Source organism: Chiloscyllium punctatum, chromosome 22 (genome assembly GCF_047496795.1).
Source record: "Chiloscyllium punctatum isolate Juve2018m chromosome 22, sChiPun1.3, whole genome shotgun sequence".
Taxonomy (NCBI): domain Eukaryota; kingdom Metazoa; phylum Chordata; class Chondrichthyes; order Orectolobiformes; family Hemiscylliidae; genus Chiloscyllium; species Chiloscyllium punctatum.
This window is the reverse complement of record NC_092760.1, coordinates 60,447,602-60,472,733: the sequence shown is the minus strand read 5'-3', so window position 1 is coordinate 60,472,733 and position 25,132 is coordinate 60,447,602. Positions and strand designations below refer to the sequence as shown.

General features: G+C 40.3%; 1 protein-coding gene across 7 annotated transcripts in view; it reads left to right on the top strand.

The window, feature by feature from the left end:
* lrrc56 (leucine rich repeat containing 56) overlaps window positions 1-25,132 on the top strand; it is a 217,051-nt gene that overhangs the window by 179,892 nt on the left and 12,027 nt on the right. For all 7 annotated transcript variants that reach the window (XM_072592453.1, XM_072592452.1, XM_072592451.1 and 4 more), the window contains 5 exons: window positions 8,708-8,885; window positions 9,221-9,403; window positions 16,576-16,640; window positions 21,544-21,683; window positions 23,539-23,720. In XM_072592453.1, the coding sequence (XP_072448554.1) occupies window positions 8,708-8,885; window positions 9,221-9,403; window positions 16,576-16,640; window positions 21,544-21,683; window positions 23,539-23,720 (748 nt within the window). The remainder of the gene's footprint in view (window positions 1-8,707; window positions 8,886-9,220; window positions 9,404-16,575; window positions 16,641-21,543; window positions 21,684-23,538; window positions 23,721-25,132) is intronic.

Below are 25,132 nucleotides of genomic sequence, written 5' to 3'. Positions count from 1 at the left end.
ACCTTTTCACCCAGAGGGTGATACATGTATGGAATGAGCTGCCAGAGGATGTGGTGGAGGCTGGTACAATTGCAACATTTTAAGAGGCATTTGGATGGTTATATGAATAGGAAGGGTTTGGAGGGATATGGGTCGGGTGCTGGCAGGTGGGACTAGATTGGGTTGGGATATCTGGTCGGCATGGATAGGTTGGACCGAAGCGTCTGTTTCAACGCTGTATATCTCTATGACTCTATGACTGGTTGGACTGAAGGGCCTGTTTCCAGGCTGTATGACTCTGAGTCTATAATTTCCTGTGGGTCAATTTAATGGATAAAGTCACTAGGAATTATTTTAATTCATCGTTTTTAGCAGAAAAAATATTTCTGCAACACTATTTTAATTGTTAAGTACCAAGAGAGCTGAATTTTATTTCTAACATCAACAATAGCCTATACACTTTTTCAGGGCAATATCAGACTCTGAAAATTTAATTTCAGGTTCCATTATGTAATTTATTTTTAGTATTCCAAGAAAGGTCTGAGAAACATTCTACTGAGAAACTTGGGTGGGTTTGCTTTTCCACTTTAACAAAATGGTAGCATTTCCTTTTTGTTATTGCTTTGCTGATATTGTCTGCTGCAAGTTGTAATGCAGACAGTGCAGGCTAACTCACAGCTTCCCATTTAGTCATTTACAAGAGGCAGGAGATAGGCGGCCTTAAAATTCACGTATTCTACCATTTGGCTCAGAATTAAATCCTCACTATTGATGTTGCTAGGCTTCCTGACTGTTTTATTGTTATAGATCTGATGATAAAGTCAAGTCATTAAATGCAAATCCTGCCTAATATATGAAATGTTGCTGAACCAAATTTGTATCAAAATTTACAAGCTTTTCTGTAAAACCTTCCTTTCAATTTTAGTAAAAGCTCAATGAAAGAATAAGCTGTTTTTGATGTAAGCTAAGGTAGAAGTACATTTATACATCTGGATCATTTTTTGAATGCTTTATTTAGCTAAAATTCATTGCAGGTGACTATACCCAAGGTTTATGCTGTCATAACAGCTGATGAAGGATGATTGACATACTGATTGCCATTCTGTTCCGTGCTCCCAATATATGCCAGAAGCCCATAATCATAAAATACTCCAGTTCTCTTCTCTTCTCAACCTCAGCCATCTCCAAAACACCATTCAATTTTCCTGAATATGTTGCTTGAAAGGATTGCTTCTCCCACTTCCCAATCTGTATGCTGAAATTTTTCCAGTTGTAATTTTTGGCAGTTTTATGCAAGTGTGTTAATAGCTTTCACTAACTAAGTCTTTGTTGTTTTGCTTGCAATCCAGAAAACATTTAGCATTGCCCTAACTTTGGCCCACTTGAACTCGAGCAGCTGTAAATATCGAATAAATTCCTGTTGGCATGTGGCTTGGATCTCCAGTTGAGTTTCCTTTAAAAAAGTTAGTGGCCAGATGCATACTCAAAGCTTGACAGCATCCAGGTCAAATCAACCCTCTTGATCAATGGTCCATCATCATCAACACAGAGTAACAGAAGTGTATACCATTCACAAAGAAGGAATGCTGGTTGGACATTAGGAAAACTATCTAGTCTCCCTCAACCAGTGCTGGAGAAAGCATTTTGATCAAGTTCAGCTGCACTCCACAGATAATCCAGGGCAAAGCTAAAAATCCATTTTATAAATCAGTTAGCTTGACATCAGTTGTTTGGAAAGTGTTGGAATCAGAGAGTCATGAAATCTTAAAAGTGTACCGAGAAAAGCATTCTATGATTAAAACAAGTCAACATGATTTTACTCAAGGTAAATCTTTATTGAGAAATTTGTTAGATTTTTTTTAAAGATGTAGATTAAGGGGAACCAGTAGATATATAAACTCTGGTTTCCAAATGGCATTTGATAAGGTGCCTCACAAAAGATTAATACACAAGATAAGGAATTAGGTTGATGTATTAGCAAAGATATAGGACTGGATAACAGACAGGAATTAGAAAGTGTGGCACTATTCATTTCAGTTCTAAGAATAGAGAAACAGAAATATTTAAAAGGCATGAAACTTGTAAATTTTGGAAACCTTGGGTTTACTCATACAAGGAACATAAAAAGTTATGATGTGGGAAAGCTAGAAATTAGGAAAATAAATAGCATGTTTGATTTCATTGCAAGGGGTTTGGATTTTAAGAATAAAATAGTCTTGCTGTAGTACAGGGCTTTTAATGAGATGACACCTGTCATCTGTGCAATTCTGGTTTCTTTCTGTAAGGAAGGACATACTTATTTTGGAAGCAGAGTCTAGATTAGAGTAGTGCTGGTCTATTCCTGATGAAGGGTTTTTGCCCGAAATGTCGATTTTCCTGCTCCTCGGATGCTGCCTGACCTGCTGTGCTTTTCCAGCGCCACTCTAATCTAGACTCTGGTTTCCAGCATCTGCAGCCCTTGTTTTTACCTTATTTTGGAAGCAGTACACTGAAGGTTCACTAGATTTCACTGGAATGAGAGGATTGGCCTACAATGAGAAGTTGAGTAAATTAAATCTATATATTCTCTGAAGTTTAGAAGAATGAGTGATTTCATTGAAGCATTCTAAACTATATGGAGGCTTTGATTGATTAGATACTGAAATATTGTTTCTCCTAGCTGAGGAATTTGGAACAAAGGGGCACAATTTCAAGATAATTGAAACAAGAATTTTTTTTCACTCAAAGGATTGAGTGTCTTTGGAATTCCCTGTTCCTGAGTGCTGTGGATACACCAACACTGAATACCTTTAAGTCTGAAACATACCCATTTTTGGATTCTCATGGAATCCAGGGATATGGGAACCAGGCAGGAAAGTGGAGTTGAAGCCCAAGATCAGCCATGATTGCACTGATTTGACAGGCCATGTTGTCTCCCTTGTTTCTATTTCTTATTTTAGATTGCCAAGATTAGCTACTCAAATTCTGATTGCAGCTAGACTCCGTCCTATAGTACATCTTATTATTCAGCTCTGTACACAATATTATCAATCCCCTGTAAGTAAATTGTATACAGTAATCTAGTGTTATGTTGCAATAGAAATAGTTATTCTGGGCTCATGAGTCTGTTCTGTCATTCAGTAAAATCATCCACCAGTGGTTCAAACTTGTACCCAACAAACATGCACATGCTGCAGATATAGCACACCTTCCCTGATGCTTTTGTAGCTAGCGAATTGGTGATATGTGATACTAGAGCCAGTCTCTACTCAATTAACATCTTTTTTACAAAGTGAAGTGATGGAAATGACAAAGCTTTTGTCATTTCCATCACAGATTCAATAAGTGTCTTATTATGGATAAATGTATTACAACATAAGTCTCTGGCACGTGGAATTTGAACCCAAACCTTCTGGCTGACAAATAGGACACTAATACTGCACCACAAGAATCCTTTTAAATATGCCATTTAATAATGACATACATGCTTTTAATTTGCAATACATGTAAGTTGCTTGTAAGCAACAACTTTATGGATAGTTTTAATCATTCTGTTCAGAAATGCTATGACACATCTCTGGAGCAGATGAGACTTGAATCCAGATCTTCTGGCTGAAAGCTAGGGATACTACTATTGCACCTAAATTGCACATCTAAGTAGTATTTTTAACTAACCTGTCCAATTTTCTTTTTTCTTTATGCATGTACAATTTCCAAAACCAGAAATCACTGCTGGGAATGGTGTTGGCGTGCCAGTTAGTTTGTGTGGACCTGCTGGGTAGCTATGCAGTTTAGAGGCAACATTAGTAGGGACACTACCACTGTGCCACAAAACCCTTTGCACCTAATTAGTGATTAAGTGCAAACTGTGCAATTGTCTCTGTTTTAGTTATTTTAATCAACATGTTTGGACCTTAATCAACATGTTTGGACATACTATTATACAATTCCAGGACAAGTGGGACTTAAACCTGAACCTTCTGGCTGAGAGTCAGAGACACTACTACCACATTGCACACTGCATGATGTTTTATTATATGCTTTTGAAATATGTGGATATTTTCTAATCAATGTATTCAAGGAATGTTCTTGCACAACTTCTGGTGCAGGTGGGTCTTGAACCCAAGCCTCCACTGCACCTCATCACTTCATGGTGTCTTATATATTTTTGCATTAGTTTATTCATCTCTATTTAACCTAGTTTTTTGCATATAATTTAGTTAGCAGTGCAAGTTCAATCCATAAAACACTGCAGCCGAATGGAGGCCTGCTTTCTCAAATGGGTAATATTTACCATTTACTATGAGGAATATTTACCCTCAATTGTGTCTTTCTAATGCAGGGAGATTAATCCTGCAGTCCTTTGTGAACCATGGTTCCTTACATTAATTTACTCAAGTTTACTGAAACTATTTAATTTAAGTTTGTGTTTAATTCTTTAAATTAATAAATTTAGCTACTTTAAACTAATTTAAATTGTGAAATAATATCAACAATGTATCGATAATATAGATTAACAAATGTATTAATTTAGTATAAAAACTAACAATTTATGTATTTGGTTATATAATAATCAGGGTATTTTGTTGCACACTGCATACCAAGTGAAGATCAATGACTAACTATTCCCTTGTGAACAATAAAACCTTTCCTCCTTATTACAGTTGGCAATAAAAGCCAAGACTTATCAGGCTGATCAGATTAATGACTCAGAAAAGGTCAGTCACTGAAATAGTACAAGCCTTCACAAGAATAACAATTCCACGTCAATTCATTTAGAAAGGAAGTAAAAAGGAAAGATACAAGTAAACATCAGCAAAGGGCTGAGCCAAAAAATATTAAAAATTGTGTTTATTTCTAAATGTTGAAAACCAAGCTGGCAATAGAATGTTAGCATTGTGGATAACATATAAATACTGAAATACTAGAAATAATCAGCAGCTCTGGCAGTAGTATAAAGAATAAAAATTATTATTAAGATCAGTAACCTTTGGTCAGAACTCTGATTTAGATTTTGATTGTGTTAATGATCCAGTAATCCAGAGACTTGGACCAATGGTCTAGATATACAACTTCAAATCTCATCAGTTTTTTTTGCATGCACGCCTGGATTCTGGTTGTCGCCAGCCAGGCTAGTTTTTATTGCCCATTACTAATTTCCCCGAGAATAATAATGATGAGGTTTGGTACTGTTGCGATCCATACAGGTTATTATTTTTTGCATTGCTTTTGCTACACTTGCAGCTTTCAATTGCACTTATTTTAAAAATTATTTTCAAGGATGTGGATGTCATTGGCAAGGCCAGCATTTATGACCTATTCATAATTACCCTTGAAAAGCTAGCAGTCAGCTGCCTACTACAGTTCATGGGGGGTCAATACAACAGAGTTAGGAAAGGTGTTCCAGGAATTTTGGTCCAACAGCAATCACTCCAGGATGGTGTGTAGTTTGATGAGGAACTTACAGGTGGTAGTGTTCTCGTGCCGCTGCTGCCCAACGCCTTCAAAGTATTACAGGTCACACATTTGGAAGGTGCTATCGAAGATACCTTAATGAGTTACTGCAGTACATTTTGTATGTTGTACATATAACTGTCACTGCCAATGATGGACTAAATGTTGAAGGAACAGAATTGGCTTTCCAGCCAATGTTGCTTTATCCTGGATAGTGTGAAATTTCATGTTGGAGTTGCACATATCCTGGCAAGAAGTGATTATTCCATCACAGTTTGGGACAGGCTGATAGTGAACAGGGTTTGTGGAGCCATACAGTGAAGTATTCGATTCAAATTTCCCTCTGACCTGCTCCAGGCCAGCACAGTGGCTCAGCAATCAGCACTGCTGTGCCACAGCGGTAGGGACCCATGTTTGATTCCATATACTCGGACAACTGCCCATGTGGAGTTTACATATTCTCCCTGTTTCTGGTGGGTTCCCTCCAGGTGCTCTGGTTTCCTTCCACAGCCCAAAGGTGTGCAGGTTAGGTGGATTGGCCATACTAAATTACCCATAGTGTTCAGGGCTGTGCAAGCTAGGTGGGTTAGCCTATGGAAATGCAAGTTACAGGGAAAGGATGAGGGGGGTATGGTTGAGATGCCCTCCAGAGGGTAGGTGTGGACTTGTTGGGCCGAATGGTGTGCATCCACGCAGTAGAGATTCTGTGATTCTATGCTCTTGTAACTATAATATTTGTGTGGGTAGTCCAGTTCAGTTTCTGATTATTTATTTTTAATTTCAAAAATATTCTTTATTCATAACAATAACTCTCAGGTTCTAAATTGCATCAGTACAGTTTTATGCAGAGAGAGAAAAGCAAACAAATACCCCATACGTTAACACAGATATGGAAGGACTTGTTACTGCATGAAAACAAGTAAATGAGTTAGTGAGAATGATTAAATAGCCCCCAAAAATGAAAAAGTGACTGCTCAAAGACTTTCACCTCAATGAAGACCTATCTAGAGTAGGCTTTGAGTCATGCTCTGATGAGCACAACATTGCATGGGCCTTTATCTGTGGGATATGATCTACATGTAGGTGCCACATCCACTCGAGGGGTGAAGGAAGTGCTATTGTACAGTGACAAGGAGGAAAAGTCGTAGTCAGTCACCCAGAGTCACTCCAACGGTACCCTGCTGGGGAGCCAAAGGCCAGGAACATTGAACCTGAACCTGTGTAAGGATGCTCAGAAGGTTGGAGCCCTGTGTGCCACAGATTTCCACAGGGCACCCACCAAAGTCACCTGAGGCAAACCTGCAAAAAGAATCAGTAGACTTCCTCAATTTCAAGGTGGCATCAAGGTGTGGTAGCAGGGAAAAAAAATTAGATACTGAAGTCACTTTCGGTGCTGATCTTCTAGACACCTTGAACCAAATATAGTACTTTATACGACAGTCATTTGGTCCCTTTCAATCTGTTATGGTTTGTGTGTGTGTGTATATATATATAGCATGCCTTGAGGGGCTCACTGGACAATTTCACTCATGTCTCACATTGTTAAATCCTCTGTACTACCTAAACAATCTAGGGCTCTGCATTTTGCCTGCTGATGTTAACAGTGCTTGCAGATGAATTCAATTCCATCTTCTGCATCAAATTGCACCCCCATTGGCAGTTTGCCTTTAGCAGCCCAAGATCTAATTTCTGGAATTCCCTCCCTTCAGCTCACTCTCTCTCCTCTTTTAAGACACTGCTAAAAAACAATTTGTTGACCAAGCTTTTACTTGATTCCCCTAATCTTATCTTTTTTATTTCTTGGTACCTAATGACATTTCTATGAGAAGCTAGGGCCATTTACTGTGTTATAGAGATTATATAAATACAGTTTGTTGTATCACTGCTGTTATGCAAAAGAGTCAGAACTATTTGCTATTGTGTCTGTGCAGATGGTAATGATATTTTAAGAACTGATTTACATTTTAGTCAGAAGAAACAGCAAGAAAATTGGAGGGATATACCACAACAAAATATTGCTTCAACTTAATTACTGTCCAAGATCACTTTATTCTAATGTGAAAGCTTAAGTTTGTAGTTCAAAATCTCTTTGCACAATAGCAGAAGATTATTTTAGTCTAGAGCTTAGCTCTATGCAGTGTGGGGGAATGGAGCATAACGATTGAGAATGTCCACACCCATTATGCTGTTCTGGCTCACCAGTGCAATAGGATCAACTCTTCGAAATTTCCCCATCAGCATCTGACTGGATTCTACTGGCAAAGTGCACAGTGTCATTTGCCAACTGAAGAGATTGCTGCACCCTCTTTTAAAAGAGCACAGTAAACAATCTGCCCATTCTAATTAACCTCATTATTTTAAATTTATTTTTTACCCTCTGTAATGCACTTGGAAACATTTTAAGTATGTTATTAGCACTTTATAAAAGCAAGTTGTTGTGATGAAGAAAGTGAGGGCTGCAGTTGCTGGACATCAGAGTCGAAAAGTGTGGCACTGGAAAAGCACAGCAGGTCAAGCAGCATCCGAGGAGCAGGAGAGTCGACGTTTGGGCATAAGCCCTTCATCAGGAATGTGGGGGTGGGGGAAGGGGGCTGAGAGATATAGAGGGATGGGGGTGGAGGGATGCTAGCTGGGAAGGTGATAGGTAGGTCCAGGTCAGGGGTGAATATGATAGGTCAGTGGGAAGGGGTGTCGTCCTCCACCGTCAAAGCCAAGCCTCTCAACAACTGGAGAAAGAATGCCTCATCTTCCGCCTTGGGACCCTACAACCACATAGCATCAACAGTGACTTCATTAGTTTCCAAATCCCTCCTCCCCCACTTCATCCCAGATCCAACCCTCCAATTTGGCATTGCCCTCTTGACCTGTCCTACTGTACATCTTCCTTCCCAGCTATCCGCTCCACTCTTCCCACCGACCTATCACAATAACCCCCGCCACCTGCATCTACCTATCACCTTCCAAGCTATCTTGCCCCACCACCACCCTCCTACTTATCTCTCAGCCACCCCCCCCACCACACATTCCTGATGAAGGGCTTATACCTGAAACATCGACTCTCCTGTTCCTCAGATGGTGCCTGACCTCCTGAGCTTTCCCAGCACTAAACTTTTGAAAGTTGTTGTTATGGTCAATCAAAAAGTACTTTGCAAATAACTTTGACTGTTTGACTATTAAGAGTTTTGTTTTTCACTATTCATTAAAAATATCACTTTACAGTGTCTTGACAACATCCATTAATCGTAATTTTAAAATAGCGATAACTATTGTCATTTTTCTACTCCACTCATTACAGGATTCAAATTCTAACTACAGGGAGACGGTTAAAAAGCTAATCCCACACTTGAAGTATTTGGACGACATTCCTGTGAGTGAGACCTGCATTCAGTCTAACTGTACCATCAACAAGGATTGGCTTATTGTGAAGGAAGCCATTAAGGATGGCATCTCAGCTGAGGACCTTGAAAATTTAGGTCTGTGGAATAATTCAAACAATTATTAAAAGCACTACAAGTATCCGTGACAAATAGTCATTAACAGGAAAGAGCATTTTTTCCATATCTTGTCATAAAATCCTAGTCACACTACTAACATTTGTATACAAAAGTGCAAATGTGCAGGTAAAATTAACACAAAGTTATAACTATTCACACTTTAGATTAGCGCCTCTAGATATTGAGTATATTTTTCATTACATTTGATTAAAAAACTATACAGAATTGTGCACAAAGACTACTCACCTCACAAAATGACTTTTACATAAGTGATGATAATATTCTATAAAAGCAAACTTTTTTTAAACATGCAGATGACAGTATTACCATTGGGAGACCAGCTTCTCGAAAGCACCAAAGTTGTACATCTCAAAAGTTGTCAGTTTCTCAGAGACCACACAGCGCTGGAAGACTCTCCACAGGATCTTCTGTTGGCATCTTACGAACAGGAGTTCCTGATAGCAGGCTTTATGATGGTGCAAGTGACCTAACACATGGTAATGGAACATCAACTATTTTGATAATTAGTGCATTTTCATGTAGTGCAATGAATTTCATTAACACCACTGAGTTGTTGTGACCTAAAATGCCTTCATAATGTTCTGAACATGTGTATTTATTCATTTTATATTTGGCATTATGAAGTTAAATACTACAAGTGCACTCTGAGCATCTTGAATCATAATCTGCTGATCATTATATATCCTGTGAATATATCTGCCAAGATAGTGAAAGAACTAATTTTCTTGAAAAAAATTGAAATACCAGAGAGCAAATCATAAATACTTTGATGTCAGAAATTACATGGAATTTTGAATTAACCTGGCTCTTTTAGAGTCGTGGAATTGTATAGCACGAAAACAGATCAGTCAGTCCAACTTGTGCATGTCAACCAAGTTTTCCCAAACTAAATTAGTCCCTTTTGCCTGCATTTGGCTGATGTCTCTCTAAACTTTCCTATTCATTTAACTGTCCAAATATCTTTTAAATGTTGTAACTGTATCTGCATTCTACCATTTCCTCTGGCAGTTCATTCCATATGCGAACCATCCTCTGTGTGAAAAGGTTGCTCCTCAGGTCCCTTTTAAATCTTTTTCCTGTGACCTTAAAATTGTGCCCTTTAGCTTTGAACTCCTCTACCCTCGGAAACGTTACAGCATCTGGAGTTCATTGTTTCATTTCAACTACTGACCTCACTTTTTGTTTCACTATGTTAAATGCAAATTGCACCATCTGCCATAGTGGGATTTAAACGCATTCTCCCAGAACATTAGCCTGGAGCCCTGGATTACTAGTGCATTGACATTATCACTATGCTACTACACTACTTACTCTCTCAACAAAGCCCAAAGTGTTCTGCATAGAGTCATAGAGATGTACAGCATGGAAACAGATCCTTCAGTCCAACCCGTCCATGCCAACCAGATATCCCAACCCAATCTAGTCCCACCTGACAGCACCCGGCCCATATCCCTCCAAACCCTTCCTATTCATATTCCCATCCAAATGCCTCTTAAATGTTGCAATTGTACCAGCCTCCACCACATCCTCTGGCAGCTCATTCCATACACGTACCACCCTCTGCGTGAAAAAGTTGCCTCTTAGGTCTCTTTTATATCTTTCCCCTCTCACCCTAAACCTATGCCCTCTAGTTCTGGACTCCCCGACCCCAAGGAAAAGACTTTGTCTATATATCCTATCCATGCCCCTCATAATTTTGTAAACCTCTATCAGGTCACCCCTTAGCCTCCGTGCTCCAGGGAAAACAGCCCCGGCCTGTTCAATCTCTCCCTGTAGCTCAGATCCTCCAATCCTGGCAACATCTTTGTAAATCTTTTCTGAACCCTTTCAAGTTTCACAACATCTTTCCAATAGGAAGGAGACCAGAATTCCACACAATATTCCAACAGTGGCCTAACCAATGTCCTGTACAGCCGCAACATGACCTCCCAACTCCTGTACTCAATACTCTGACCAATACAGGAAAGCATACCAAATGCCTTCTTCACTATCCTATCTACCTCCACTTTCAAGGAGCTATGAAGCTGCACTCCAAGGTCTCTTTGTTCAGGAACATGCCCTAGGACCTTACCATTAAGTGTACAGGTCCGGCTAAGATTTGCTTTCCCAAAATGCAGCACCTCGCATTTATCTGAATTAAACTCCATCTGCCACTACTCAGCCCATTGGCCCATCTGGTCCAGATCCTGTTGTAATCTGAGATAACCTTCTTCGCTGTCCACTACACCTCCAATTTTGGTGTCATCTGCAAACTTACTAACTGTACCTCTTATGCTCACATCTAAATCATTTATATAAATGATGAAAAGCAGCGGGCCCAGCACCGATCCTTGTGGCAGTCCACTGGTCACAGGCCTCCAGTCTGAAAAACAACCCTCAACCACCACCTCTTGTCTTCTACCTTTGAGCCAGTTCTGTATCCAAATGGCTAGTTCTCCCTGTATTCCAGGAGATCTAACCTTTGCGAACCAGTCTCCTATGGGGAACCTTGTCGAATGCCTTACCAAAGTCCATATAGATCCTATCTACCGCTCTGCCCTCATCAATCCTCTTTGTTACTTTTTCAAAAAACTCAATCAAGTTTGAGACATGATTTCCCATGCACAAAACCATGTTGACTATCCCTAATCAGTTCTTGCCTTTCCAAATACATGTACATCCTGTCTCTCAGAATTCCTCAAACAACTTGCCCACCACTGACATCAGTTTCACAGCTCTATAGTTCCCTGGCTTGTCCTTACCACCTTAAACAGTGGTATCACGTTAGCCAACCTCCAGTCTTCCGGCACCTTGCCTGTGACTATCAGTGATACAAATATCTCAGTAAGAGGCCCAGCAATCACTTTCCACAGAGTTCTAGGATACACCTGATCAGGTCCTCACTGAGGATTTATCAGCTTTCAATCCCACTACTTTTTTTCCAATTTCCTTCAATGTCTCCTTTTGAAAAGACAGTTGCTTCCCTCGAACCTCTGAGAATTTGTTGTGTCTTCTTCTGTGAAACAGAATAAAAATAGTTTTTTTTAATTATTCTGTCATTTCCTTGTTCTCCATTATCCATTCTCCCATTTCAGACTGTAAGGGTCCTACATTTGTCTTCACTAATGCTTTGCATCTTACATATTTCTAGAAACTCTTATTGTCCACAGTTATTCAAGTTTTCGCTCATACTCAATGTTTCCCCTCTTAATCATCTTGGCCCTCCTTTGCTGAACTATAAACTGCTCCTTAATCATCTCTGACTAACACAATTGCTCTCCAACTATGATATCCATCTTCCTTTGTGCTATAACTCCAAACATTGGAAAGATTTCCCCCAATCTACAAATACTTCAGTTTTAATAGGGCTCTTTGTCATATTCAGCCAAAAGTGGTCAAGGGCGATCACTTATTTCACCTCTGAAATTTAGTTGCTTTGTCCATATTTGTACCAAGGCTGTTAGGAGCCCAGACTGAACACCGGTAACCAGATTATTGTTGAATATGGTTTTTAATGGGACTGTTGATGATCTCTTACATCACTTTGCTGTGACTGAAAGTAGACTGGTATGATGGCAGTTGGCTGCAATACGTTTGTTCTCCCTTTAATGGGTAAGAGATACCTAGCCAATTTTTCACTTTTGCCAAGTAACTGTACCTCTTATGCTCACATCCAAATCATTTATGTAAATGACAAAAAGTAGAGGCCCAGCTCCGATCCTTGTGGCACTCCACTGGTCACAGGCCTTCAGTCTGAAATACAACCTCCACCCTCTGTCTTCTACCTTTGAGCCAGTTCTGTATCCAAATGGCTAGTTCTCCCTGTATTCCATGAGATCTAACTTTGCTAATCAGTTTTTTTTGGGGAACCTTGTTGAACACCTTACTGAAGTCCATATAGATCACATCTACTGCTCTGCCCTCATCAATCGTCTTTGTTACTTCTTCAAAAAACTCAAATCAAGTTTGTGAGACATGATTTCCTACGCACAAAGCCATGTTGACTATCCCAAATCAGTCCTTGCCTTTCCAAATACCTGTACATCCTGTCCCTCAGGATTCCCTCCAACAACTTGCCCACCACTGAGGTCAGGCTGACTGGTCTATAGTTCCCTGGCTTGTCTTTACCGCCCTTCTTAAACAGTGACACCATGTTTGCCAACCTCAAGTCTTCTGGCACCTCACCTGTGACTATTGATGCTACAAATATCTCAGCAAGAGGCCCAGCAATCACCTCTCTAGCTTCCCACAGAGTTCTCGGATACACCTGATCAGGTCCTGGGGATTTATCCACTTTTAACCATTTCAAGACATCCAGCACTTCCTCCACTGTAATCTGGACATTTTGCAAGATGTCACCATCTATTTGCCTACAGTCTACATCTTCCATATTCTTTTCCACAGTAAATACTGATGCAAAATATTCATTTAGTATCTCCCTCATTTTCTGTGGCTCCACACAAAGGCCACCTTGCTGATCTTTGAGGGGCTCTATTCTCTCCCTAGTTACCCTTTTGTCCTTAATATATTTGTAAAAACCCTTTGGATTCTCCTTAATTCTATTTGCCAAAGCTATCTCATGTCCCTGTTTTGACCTCCTGATTTCCCTCTTAAGTATACTCCTACTTTCTTTCTCCTCTTCTAAGGATTCACTCGATCTATCCTGTCTATACTTGACATATGCTTCCTTCTTTTTCCTCACCAAACCCTCAATTTCTTTAGTCATCCAGCATTCCCGATACCTACCAGCCTTCCCTTTCACCCTGACAGGAATATACTTTCTCTGGATTCTTATTATCTCATTTCTGAAGGCTTCCCATTTTCCAAGCGTCCCTGTGCCTGTGAACGTATGCCTCCAGTCAGTTTTCGAAAGTTCTTGCCTAATACCGTCAAAATTGGCCTTTCTCCAATTTAGAACTTCAACTTTTAGATCAGGTCTATCCTTTTCCATCACTATTTCTGCAGAAGGATTGCTGAACTCAAAACATTAACAGTGCTTTCTGCCTCTCCATGGATATTGCCAGACCTGCTGAGTTTCTCCAGAATTCTATTTTTTGTTACAAACCCAGTACTGATACTGAGGAATTAGTTGGTAGCCAACAAAAGATGGTGTTGCACATGAATGCTCTGCTGATGGGCAGTTGTCCTGGGGAAAAGGGGCTGACCATGATGGTACTCAGTGATCATTTGGAAATACAAATAGGGCTTGCTTCATCAGCATCCCGGCAACTCCTTGGTAGTGGCCACTGCAGCATGTATTAGCATCACTAAAATCCTCGGTATTGTTTGAGGTTCCCAGTATCTGCAGAAAATGTAACTCTCATCTGCATTGACAAAATAGGTCACAGGATTTCTTTTTCGGGTGACTTACAGCAGCAACAATATGTTATTGAGAAGAGTGGAGCACAAATCAAAAGTTATGGCTTGTTTTGGGAGGGACGAGCTTTATTTTCTTCAAGAAAACTAGACTTCAGGGCCGTAGATTCAACTCTGGGGAAAGTTGTCCTCTTAGGGACATTAATATATGTATCAAGGCATCCCTGTTACAGGACACACCAACACACGAGAAAGGAAATTTGAAAGCAAATTTAACTTAAGACCAGAAATAACTGAGGAACATCCTATCAATACATGGTGTACTTAAATGCCATAAGATATAGGTGCAGAATTAAGCCATTCGGCCCATTGTATCTGTTCTACCATTCAATCACATCTGACATGTTTCACAACCTCATTCTCCTGCCTTCTCCCTGTAACCTTTGATCCCTTTACTAATCAAGAATCTAGCTACTTCTGTCATAATGATTTGGCCTCCACAGTCTTCTGTAACAATGAGTTCCATAGATTCACCACCCTCTGCTTGTGGAACTTCCTCTTCATTCACTTCTAAAGGATCATTCCTTCACTCTGAGGTTGTGCCCTCAGGTTATAATCTCTTATACTAGTGGAAACATCTTCTCCATATACACACTATTCAGGTGTCTCAGTAAGTTTCAATCAGCTCACTCCCTCATCCTTCTAAACTCCGTTGAGTACAGACCCAGAGTCCCCAGCCACTCCTCATATGACAACAAGCCCTTAATCCCCAGCATCATTCTTGTCAACCTCCTCTGGACTCCTTCAATGCAGCATACTTTTCCTTAGATATAGGGCCCAAACTGCTCACAATAGTCCAAATGCGGTCTGACCAGAGATTAAAACAGCCTCAGCAGTATATTCCTGCTCTTGTATTCTAGTCCTCTTGAAATGAAAGCTAACATTGTATTTGCCTTCCTAACTGCCAAATGAATCTGCATGTTAACCTTAATAGAGTTCTGAATTAGGACTCCTAAGTCCCTTTGAGCTTCAGATTTCTGAAGCCTTTCCTCAGTTAGAAAATAATCTATTCTTCCTACCAAAGTGTATAGCCTCACACTGCCCACATTGTATTCACCTGACACTTTTGCCCACTCTCCTAGCCTGTCTAAATCCTTCTGCAGCCTCTCCACTTTCTTAACCATACCTGTCCCTCCAACTATCTTTGTGTCATCTGCAAATTTAGCAACAATTCCTCAGTTTCTTCATCCCAATCATTAATGTACAATGCGAATAGTTGCGATTCCAAAACTGGCCCATGCCAAACTTGACTAGTCATTTAGCCATCCTGAAAATGACCCACCTATCCTCATTCTCTGCTTTCTATCCATACCAGTAGCTTGCCCATAACACCATGGGCTCATTTTATTTCACAGTCTCCAGTGCAACACCTTATTAAAGGCTTTCTGGAAATCTAAATAGATAATGTCCACTGGCTCTCCTTTATCTAACTTGCTCATTACCCATCACAGAGTTCTAATGGATTTGTCATGCATGACCTCCCCTTGATGAAGCTGTGCTGACTCAGCTCTGTTTTACTATGTACTTCCAAGTACTCCACAATAAATTGCCATCTCCAGTCCATTTGCATTGAGGTTTGTGTTTGGAGCAACTTATTAAAGATTGACTTGTTCACAAAGCTATGAGAAATTTTCTGATCTTTCCAGTCTAAAATCATTACAATGTTTTAAAATTTTTATTTTGTTGATCAAAAGCACAGAAAAACAGTCCCATTTGCCTTGTCACTGTCAATTGCAAGGCGAATTGGGAATATAAAATGAAGTGTAGACCATTATAATGAGGCCGTCAGACAACAAGAGCAACTCCAGGCAACAGAAATCAGTTTAGATCAATCTTTCCACATAATGGACTGAGGGGGAGCTGGAGAGTAGAAGTCCCTGGTTTTTAAGAGGATTGAGAGTACCTGAAGGGACCCTCCAAGAATCTCACGATGCCCCTGGCCCCATGTTAGTGAGATGTAGTCCCAGTGACCCTATGAACTCAGTAATATTGGAGTCCTCCTGCCATAATCTCAAGTGTTATGGGCACAAGCACAGAAGAGGAAAAGTGAGTAAGTAGTTTAGAATTAACTCCTTTCTAGAAATGGTGTGGGGAATGTTTAAAGCAAGCTACCAAGGAAAATTATAAGTTCAGGAATCTTGGTAAATTTCAGGAAAATTAAGGGCATCAGAGGGAAGAACATGGGTTATTGAAATATGGAGACACACATCAGTTCTCCCAAAGTAGTTGTTTCCTTAAAAGGTGCATCCAGAAATAACAGCCTAACCTAATGTCAGCTTAATTTTCTTTCCAGGTGCAAGCAGCATATTTTGTGGAAATCCTGTCACAGCTCTTCGAGCCCGGAGGAAGAAGCAAGGTGTAAGGCTTTACTGTGCCTTTTAGACAGTGTTTACATGAAGTCCAACATGTGTTGTGTTGTGTATCTCTAATCCTTGAATTCTGTCTGCCATGTACAAAAATATTCCAGAAAACATTACACCCATTGTTTGAAGCATGTTCAGGATTCCACAGCAGCCTGGACACACCAGCTCAGTTGGGTAGACAGAAAGTGTATTGATCAGAGTAACGCCTACAACATGGAGACTGATCTCCATTTTAATCCAAATAGGCTTGGGATCTGCGTCCCTGCCCAATCTATGGCAAACAAAAATCATGCCCCTTTGCACACACGAACTAGTTCATGGTCTCTACTGGCACAATTGCTGATTTATCTGCAGAGAAAAATATATTTTTACATAAATAAAAATATCATTCAGTTCCTCTGGAATCCAGCAAAGCCTACCCAGCTGCAGAAGTTATTCAGAATCAACTTCAGAATATGCTTCATGTTTTAATTTATCTCTCAAATCTGTTAAAACAATTTACCTCCAATTACTTTGTTATCCTGATTAAAAATGTCCAAGCCAAGTTATATATAACTCCCTACAACAGCAGAATAATAATACACTGTGTTACATGGTATAAGATGCTCTTATTGTAAAATGGATTTTCCATGTATCTCTACCCCCTCAGATTACTGTGAGCATTACATGGGAAGTCACACCAACGTGTACTAAAAATTCTTAATCAACAGAAAAACAGTACAACATGCCAATCTGTAAAAACCCAACAGTTCAAGTCTTCTCAAATAGCCCAAATTATGTAAGAAAACATTTTGATTAACTGTGACTCAGTTGATAGGATATAGACCTCTGAGTCAGAATATTTGGGGTCATGTTGCCACTAGAGATTTTGGTCTATCATCTAAGCTTATATTTCAGAGACGTATGGAGGGATTGCTGCACTGATGAGGTGGGAGATTGGAATTTGTTTTTATTTGAGCAATAAATCAGCATCAATATATAACTAAAGCTTGCGTATTATAGGTTACTATATGATAAATATAAAAATCAGTAATTAGAATCCCACCCTCAGGCTGCTATCAGTCCCTAAATCTGTCCCACCTCCATCTCTACCGCTACAAAAGCTGTTCAAGGAAATTTCCATTTAGATTTTATTTGAGGCGGTATGGTGGCTCAGTGGTTAGCACTGCTGTCTCACAGCACCAGGGTCTCCGGTTCGATTCCAGCCTCGGGCTGTCTGTGTGGAGTTTGCACATTCTCCCCGTGTCTGTGTGGGTTTCCTCCGGGTGCTCCGGTTTCCTCCCACAATCCAAAGATGTGCAGGTTAGGTGAATTGGCCATGCTAAAATGCCTGCAGTGTTTGGTGCATTAGTCAGAGGGAATTGTTCTGGGTGGGTTACTCTTAGGAGGATCGGTGTTTGAAGGGCCTTTGTCCACACCATAGGGAATCTAATCTAGATCGAAACTTATGTCACATTTCATCCCAATATCAAACTCACCATGGACTACTCTCTACTATCTGTCTCATTCTTGGACACATGCATCTCAGTACCACACTGTACCGCAAACCCATAGACAACCTCACAATGCTACACTTCTCCAGCTTCCACCCAAAACATATTAAAACAGCTATCCTCTATGGACAAGCCCTGCACGTACACCGAATCTCTTCAGATGAGGAGGAACGTGACGGGCGCCTGGACGTACTCTGGGATGCCCTCATAAGAACGGGTACCATGCTCAACTCCTCAACCGGCAATTCCAACGTGCCACAGCAAGGAACCGTAATGACATCCTCAGGAGACAGACATGTGCTGCATCCGACAGGGTACCCTCCGTTGTCCAGTACTTCCCAGGAGCTGAAAAACTACGCCATGTTCTTCACAACCTGCAACACATTATCAATGAGGATGAGCACCTCGCCAAGACCTTCCCCTCACCTCCGCTGTTCGCCTTTAAACAACCACCAAACCTCAAACAAATCATTGTTCATCGCAAACTGCCCGGCTTTCAGGACAACTCCATACAACCCTGTCATGGTGGGTGCTGCAAGACCTGTCAGAGTGTGGACATGGACTCCACCATTACAAATGGGGACACCTCCCATGTATGTGGCAGGTATTCATGTGACTCAGCCAACGTTGTCTATCTTATACGTTACAGGCAAGGATGCCCTGAGGCATGGTACATTGGGGAAACTGAGCAAAGACTACGGCAACAGATGAATGGGCACCGCACAACAGTCAACAGACAGGAGTGTTCCCTCCCAGTTGGGGAACACTTCGATAACACAGGATATTTGACCTCGGACCTTCATGTGACCATCCTCCAAGGCGGACTTCAGGACAGGCAGCAGCAAAAAGTGGCCGAGCAGAGGCTGATAGCTAAGTTCCGTACCCATAGGGAGGGCCTCAACTGGGACCTTGGGGTCACTACAGGTGACCACCATTGCACTATACACACACGCATTCACTCCTACACACACACACACACTCCTATACATACATGGACACACGTATACAGACACAGACACAGACACTCACTCACATCCCTACAGACACACACACACGCACCTCCTCACAGACTTAGACACTCTACACTCACATACACACACATACACACTCTCTCTCACACTCAACCCCTCACCCCGGACAGATGCACACATATACTTTTTTGGGGTGAATTTGTACTTGCAGAGTTACATTGTGCATTGCTCAAAAGCTGCATGAATTCATGTAAGACTCTGTTAACTCACTTTTTAGATTAGAATCAATCTAAACATTATGGCCCAGACAGAGAACACGGGGGCTAACACCAATTGTTACAGTTAACTTGAGAATGTAACTTTTAAAAAAAGTTTTGTGACTTACATATGAAAGAATTGAAACTATCATTGTATTCGAACAGATGAAAGACTCTATAAACATTCAAGGTATTTTTCAATGTATAATTTCAGTTACATCACACTGTAAACTTTTGCTATAAATTCTGTGCCTTACAATTGTGTCCTCCACAATCCCCTGATGAAGGAGCGGTGCTCCGAAAGCTGGTGCTTCCAATTAAACCTGTTGGACTCTAACTTTTTAACTATGTCCCATTGAGCCTGATTAGTGTAATTGCAGTGAAGATCCTCAATCTCTTTTGATTAGGTCACCAGATTAAAGTTTGAGAACTGCTGATATAAAGCGTAGTTCAAAATTGAGTTGCCTCCAAATCGCACCATTTTGGCTCAGATTATTTAACTTGCTGAGTTAAAATCCTGGAACTCCCTCCTTAACTGCACTGTAGGTATAGGTCCACTACATGAATTGCAATAGCTGAAGAAGGCAGTTCACCAAGGGCAATTAGTGATGGGCAGCAAATGGTACATGCCAATATGAAAAAACAATATCAAATTCTGCACCAGTATAATTATTTTCAAGAGTGTGTGTTGTCCATCCATCTCAAATTGGTGCCCATCTTACACCTACTGCGAAGGAACATTCTGCCACCCACAATAAACTTTTGTATTATTTTACCCTCTCTTCTCTTTTGTTGACTACTATTCACTGCTTTCCTATTTCCTATCCCCTTCCACTAAACCTTCTGTCTGTCTTTTAATTTCACTGCTCATTTCTGTTCTATTTTCTGTACTCTATATTAAAAAAAGTTTATTTTCCAGCACTCCTTAAATTTCCTTGTCATGGTTCTTTATTAAAACAAAATTTCTGCCGTTCCTCTTATGCTGAAAATTCACACTGATTTTTGTAGTCACCAGTGAGGAATGACCATCCAAGGTGACTTACTAGGTTGCACCCAAAACACAGGAACCAGACTGGAGCAACAGCCAGTTCTGTCAGAAGAGGGTAGAGGCAAGAAAATATACAAGTAATATGCCATCTCAAAGATCCTAATACCAATAACTGGAGCTCTGAAGAAAGGTCCCTGGACCCAAAACATTATAACTCTGTTTTCTCTCCACAGATGCTGCCAGATTTGCTGAGTTTTTCCAGCAATATTTTTGTCTTTGCATCTGACTTTCAGCATTCAGAGTTCTTGGATTTTTTGGTATAGACTGTAGATTATTATCATCTACTAGGATACCTGAAACCAAATTGAACTAGGGACAGATGATAATAATATGCTCATTGTCATACCTGGATGAGCACTTGATAGGTATATGAATATATATGGGTATAAACTAGGAAACCAGACCATGTGGCACACCGGTAGCATCCCTACCTTTGAGCCAGAAAACCCAGGTTCCCAACTGCTCCAGAGTCATGTCATATCATGTCTGAACATATTTTTACTGGTATACCTGTACGGTCCCCAGGTTTAAGGGGAGGCAAGGCATATTATGTCCAAACAGGTTTGATTAAAATAACTGTACGTGGACTACCAGTAATCTATAATGTTAGAGTTGTTTGATGTGTAAGTTGAGGTTAAAAGGAAAAGATATGATAGTTAAACATAAACTATTTTCACTGGTTGGAAACTCTAGAACCAGGGGACATAGTCTGAGAATTAGGACCAGCCCATTCAGGAGAGATGTTAGGCAGCACTACTGCACACAAGGGATGCTAGATGTGCAGAACTCACTTCCACAAGTGGCAGTGGATGCTGAATCAGTTGTTAATTTTAATTCTGAGTTAGATAAATTTTTGAAAAGCAAATGTAGTCAAGAATATGGGCCAAAGACCAGTGAATGTAGTCAGGCTAGAGTTCAGCCATTGAATGATCTCTTTGAATGGTGCAACAGGATAAAGGGGCTGAATAACCTACTCCTGTTACTATGTTCCTAAATAAAACTCTAACTGGTAAAGTTTGTACCTGGATTCTGCCTAACCTACTTTTACCCTTTGGTGTTTAATATTGATGAATGTTGGAAAAATATAGTTGTTGCAGATTTGCTATTAATTATTGGTCATCTTTCTTAGGTATCAAGTGATAGAGCAGGGAACTGGTTCAGTCCGTATACACACTTGCCAGAACATACCTATGATTCACTAGAAATCGATAGCAGAACCCGAGATGATATTTTTGCGGAGCTGAGAGCTTGGCGGAATGAACACAGTAGGTAAGTATTATTCTGAAAAAAACTGCATGTCAGAATTCCCTAAATCAGAAAATAATTAATAAAGGAAATGTTGGGAACTTTAAATTACTAAATGCTGCTTAGCAGTTTTAGCACAATAAGCTATCCCAAATGCTTGACAAGAGCAGTTGTACAGGACGTTGGTTAGGCCACTTTTAGAATACTTTGTACAGTTCTGGATATTATTAAATTGGAGAGGGTGCAGAAAAGATTTATAAGGATGTTACCAGGAATGGAGGGTTTGAGTTATAAGGAGAGGGTGGATAGGCTGGGACTTCTTTTACTGGAGCGAAGGAGGTTGAGGAGTAACATTACAGAGTTTATAAAATCATGACATATGAGGAAAGGCTGGATTGACTGGGCTTGTATTCGCTGGAATTTAGAATGAGAAGGGATCTCATAGAAACATTTAAAATCATGAGGTCAGCAAAGATTTACAAGGATGTTGCCAGGGTTGAAGGATTTGAGCTATAAAGAGAGGCTGAACAGGCTGGGGCTGTCTTCCCTGGAGCATCAGAGGCTGAGGTGACCTTATAGAGGTTATGAGGGCATGGACAGGATAAATAGACAAAGTCTTTTCCATGGGGTGGGGAAGTCCAGAACTAGAGGGCATAGGTCTAGACTGAGAAGGGAAAGATATAAAAGAGATCTAAGGGGCAACTTTTTCACACAGAGGGTGGTACATGTTTAGAATGAGCTCTGAGAAAGTGGTGGAGGCTGGTACAATTGCAACATTTAAGAGGTATTTGGATAGGTATATGAATAGGAAGGGTTCAAAGATATATGAATAGGAAGGGCTGGGTGCTGGCAGGTGGGACTAGATTGGGTTGGGATATCAGATTGGCATGGACGAGTTGGACAGAAGGGTCTCTGTCTGTGCTGTATATCTCTATGACTGTATGACTGTACAGGTTAGATATGGGAAGAATGTTTGTGATGTTGGGGAAGTACAAAACTAGGGGTCACAGTGTAAGATAAGGAGTAAGCCATTCAGGACTGAGGTGAGGAAGAATTTCTTCACTCTGAGAATTGTGAACTTGTGGAATTCTCTCCCGCAAAAAGTTGTTGAGGCCAATTCATTAAATACATTCAAGAAGGATCAAAGGGTATGGGGGAGAGGGCAGGAGCAGGATACTGAGATTGTATGATCAGCTGTAATCATATTGAATGGTGGTACAGGCTGCCAGGGCCGAATGACTTACACTACCTATTTTCTATGTTTCTATGAGGGTCATAGATAAGGTGAATAGCAAAGGCCTTTTCCCTAGGGTAGGGAAGTTCAAAACTAGGGAGTTTATTTTGTAAGATGAGAGAAGAAACATTTAAAAGGGACCTGAAAGGGAACTTTTTCATTCAGAGGGTGGTTCATATGTAGAATGAACTGCCAGAGGGAGTAGTTAAATACATGTATAGTTACAGGTCTGTCCTGATATTATCTCAAGGACAAATTCTGCTGAGTAACATGCCTATAAAGCACCTTAATATGTTTTATCACATTTAAGGCGCTATACAAATGGAATTTGTTATTGTTACATGTCCGTGTTAGTGTGTGAAAGGAGATATCCATATGCATGGATGAGGAAAGTGTTAGGCTAGTCAGTGATGCTTGCTGTGATAGACCAAAGCAAGTAGCAGAAAACTACTTTGCTAATGAGTGCAGATTTAAGACATTTGAGATTCCTTTGAGAATACAAATATTTGTTACATGTATTCACATCTGCAGAATCTATCTGAAATAATAGATCTCAAAGAATTTTTTATTTGCCTCCAGCCTTAATTTTTAAAAAAATCAATACCTAAGGGCTAAGCAATGACATTTATATAACTCCTCCTAAAGGCGCCTTGAAGCTATTTTGAAGGAACAAGAACCACAAGTGTTGAAGATTGATCATAATGATAATGATGCCCTGAGCATTCATTCAGGTGATGAAGAGAAGAAGGATAACTGCTCTGATGAATGGACTGGCTCTGTTTCACAAGAAACTCCATGCTTGTCGCCTTTAGTTACTTCATCCCCAAGTAGGTTGGATTCATTTGATTTAAAAATGCATTTTTTTCACAACTGAAAGCTGTTAGGAACTATTCCAAAACATTTTGACTTGCTGCCTAAGAGATTAAACTTACCTTGCGGTTTCAATTGGTTGTTTATAGATCACAACAAAATGTAGCTCTCGAATCACGGATTCACACACAACAAAAGGGAGGCCTTTCTTGGTCCTATTCAGATCCTTTATTGGTCAGAGCATCAAGTATAGGAATTAGGAGGACATGTTGCGGCTGTATAGGACATTTGTTAGGTCACTTTTGGACTATTGTGTGCAACTCTGTCTCCCTGCTATAGGAAAGATGATGTGAAACTTGAAAGGGTTCAGAAAAGATCTACAAGGATGTTGCCAGGGTTGGATGGTTTGAGCTATGGAGAAAGGCTGTATAGGCTGGGGCTGGTTTCTCTGGAGCATCGAGGGGTGACCTTCTAGAGGTTTATAAAATCGTGAGGGGCACTGATAGGGTAAATATACAAGATCTTTTCCCTGAAATGGGGGAGTCCAGAACTAGAGGGTGAGTGTGGAAAAATTTAAAAGAGACCTAAGAGTCAACCTTTTCACAAAGAGAGTGGTGTGTGTACGAAATAAGCTGCCAGAGGAAGTAGTGGACGTTGATACAATTACAACATTTAAAAGGCATCAGGGTGAGTATATGAATAGGAAAGGTTTAGAGGGATATGTGCCAAATGTAGGCAAACTGGACTAGATTAGTTTAGGATATGTGGTCGGCATGGACGGGTTGAACCAAAGGGTCTGATTTCATGCTGTACCTCTGACTCTATGACTCTATTATGCCAGCATATTACTCCTCTTTAAAGTATTTATCCAATTTACTTTTGCAAGTTTATGTTGAGTCTGCTTTCTGTAAATTCTAGATCAAAATAACTTGCTGCATAACTTTTTATTTTATTCTTTCTGCCTTAGGTCTAGTGCGCTACTGTTTCCTTTTATTCTTTTGAGATGTGGGTATCACTTGCAGGGTATTTATTGGCTTAAACTGAGTCACTTACGACAGCTATTTCAGAGGACTGTTAAGAGTCTGTTTCCACCTATAGTGAATGGGAGAAACTGATGAGTAAGACACTATAGAAGCATGGTGCATAGGGGTAATGAGTCAGTTTGGGAAGGAGAGCATGAGAAAACTCACTTAGTGAACTCTTGGAGGGAAATGCAGGCAGGACTGAATGTTTGTGGATCTGGTGCCAATCAAGTGGGCTGCTTTGTCCTGAATGGTGAAAACCTTCTTGCGTATTATTGGAGCTGCATTTATCCAGTCAAGTCAATTCCATCTAACTCCTAACTTGTGCCTGTAGATAGTGGACAAGCTTTGAGAAGTCAGGAAGTGAGTTACTCGCTGCAGTATGCCCAGCTTCTGCCTTGCTCTTG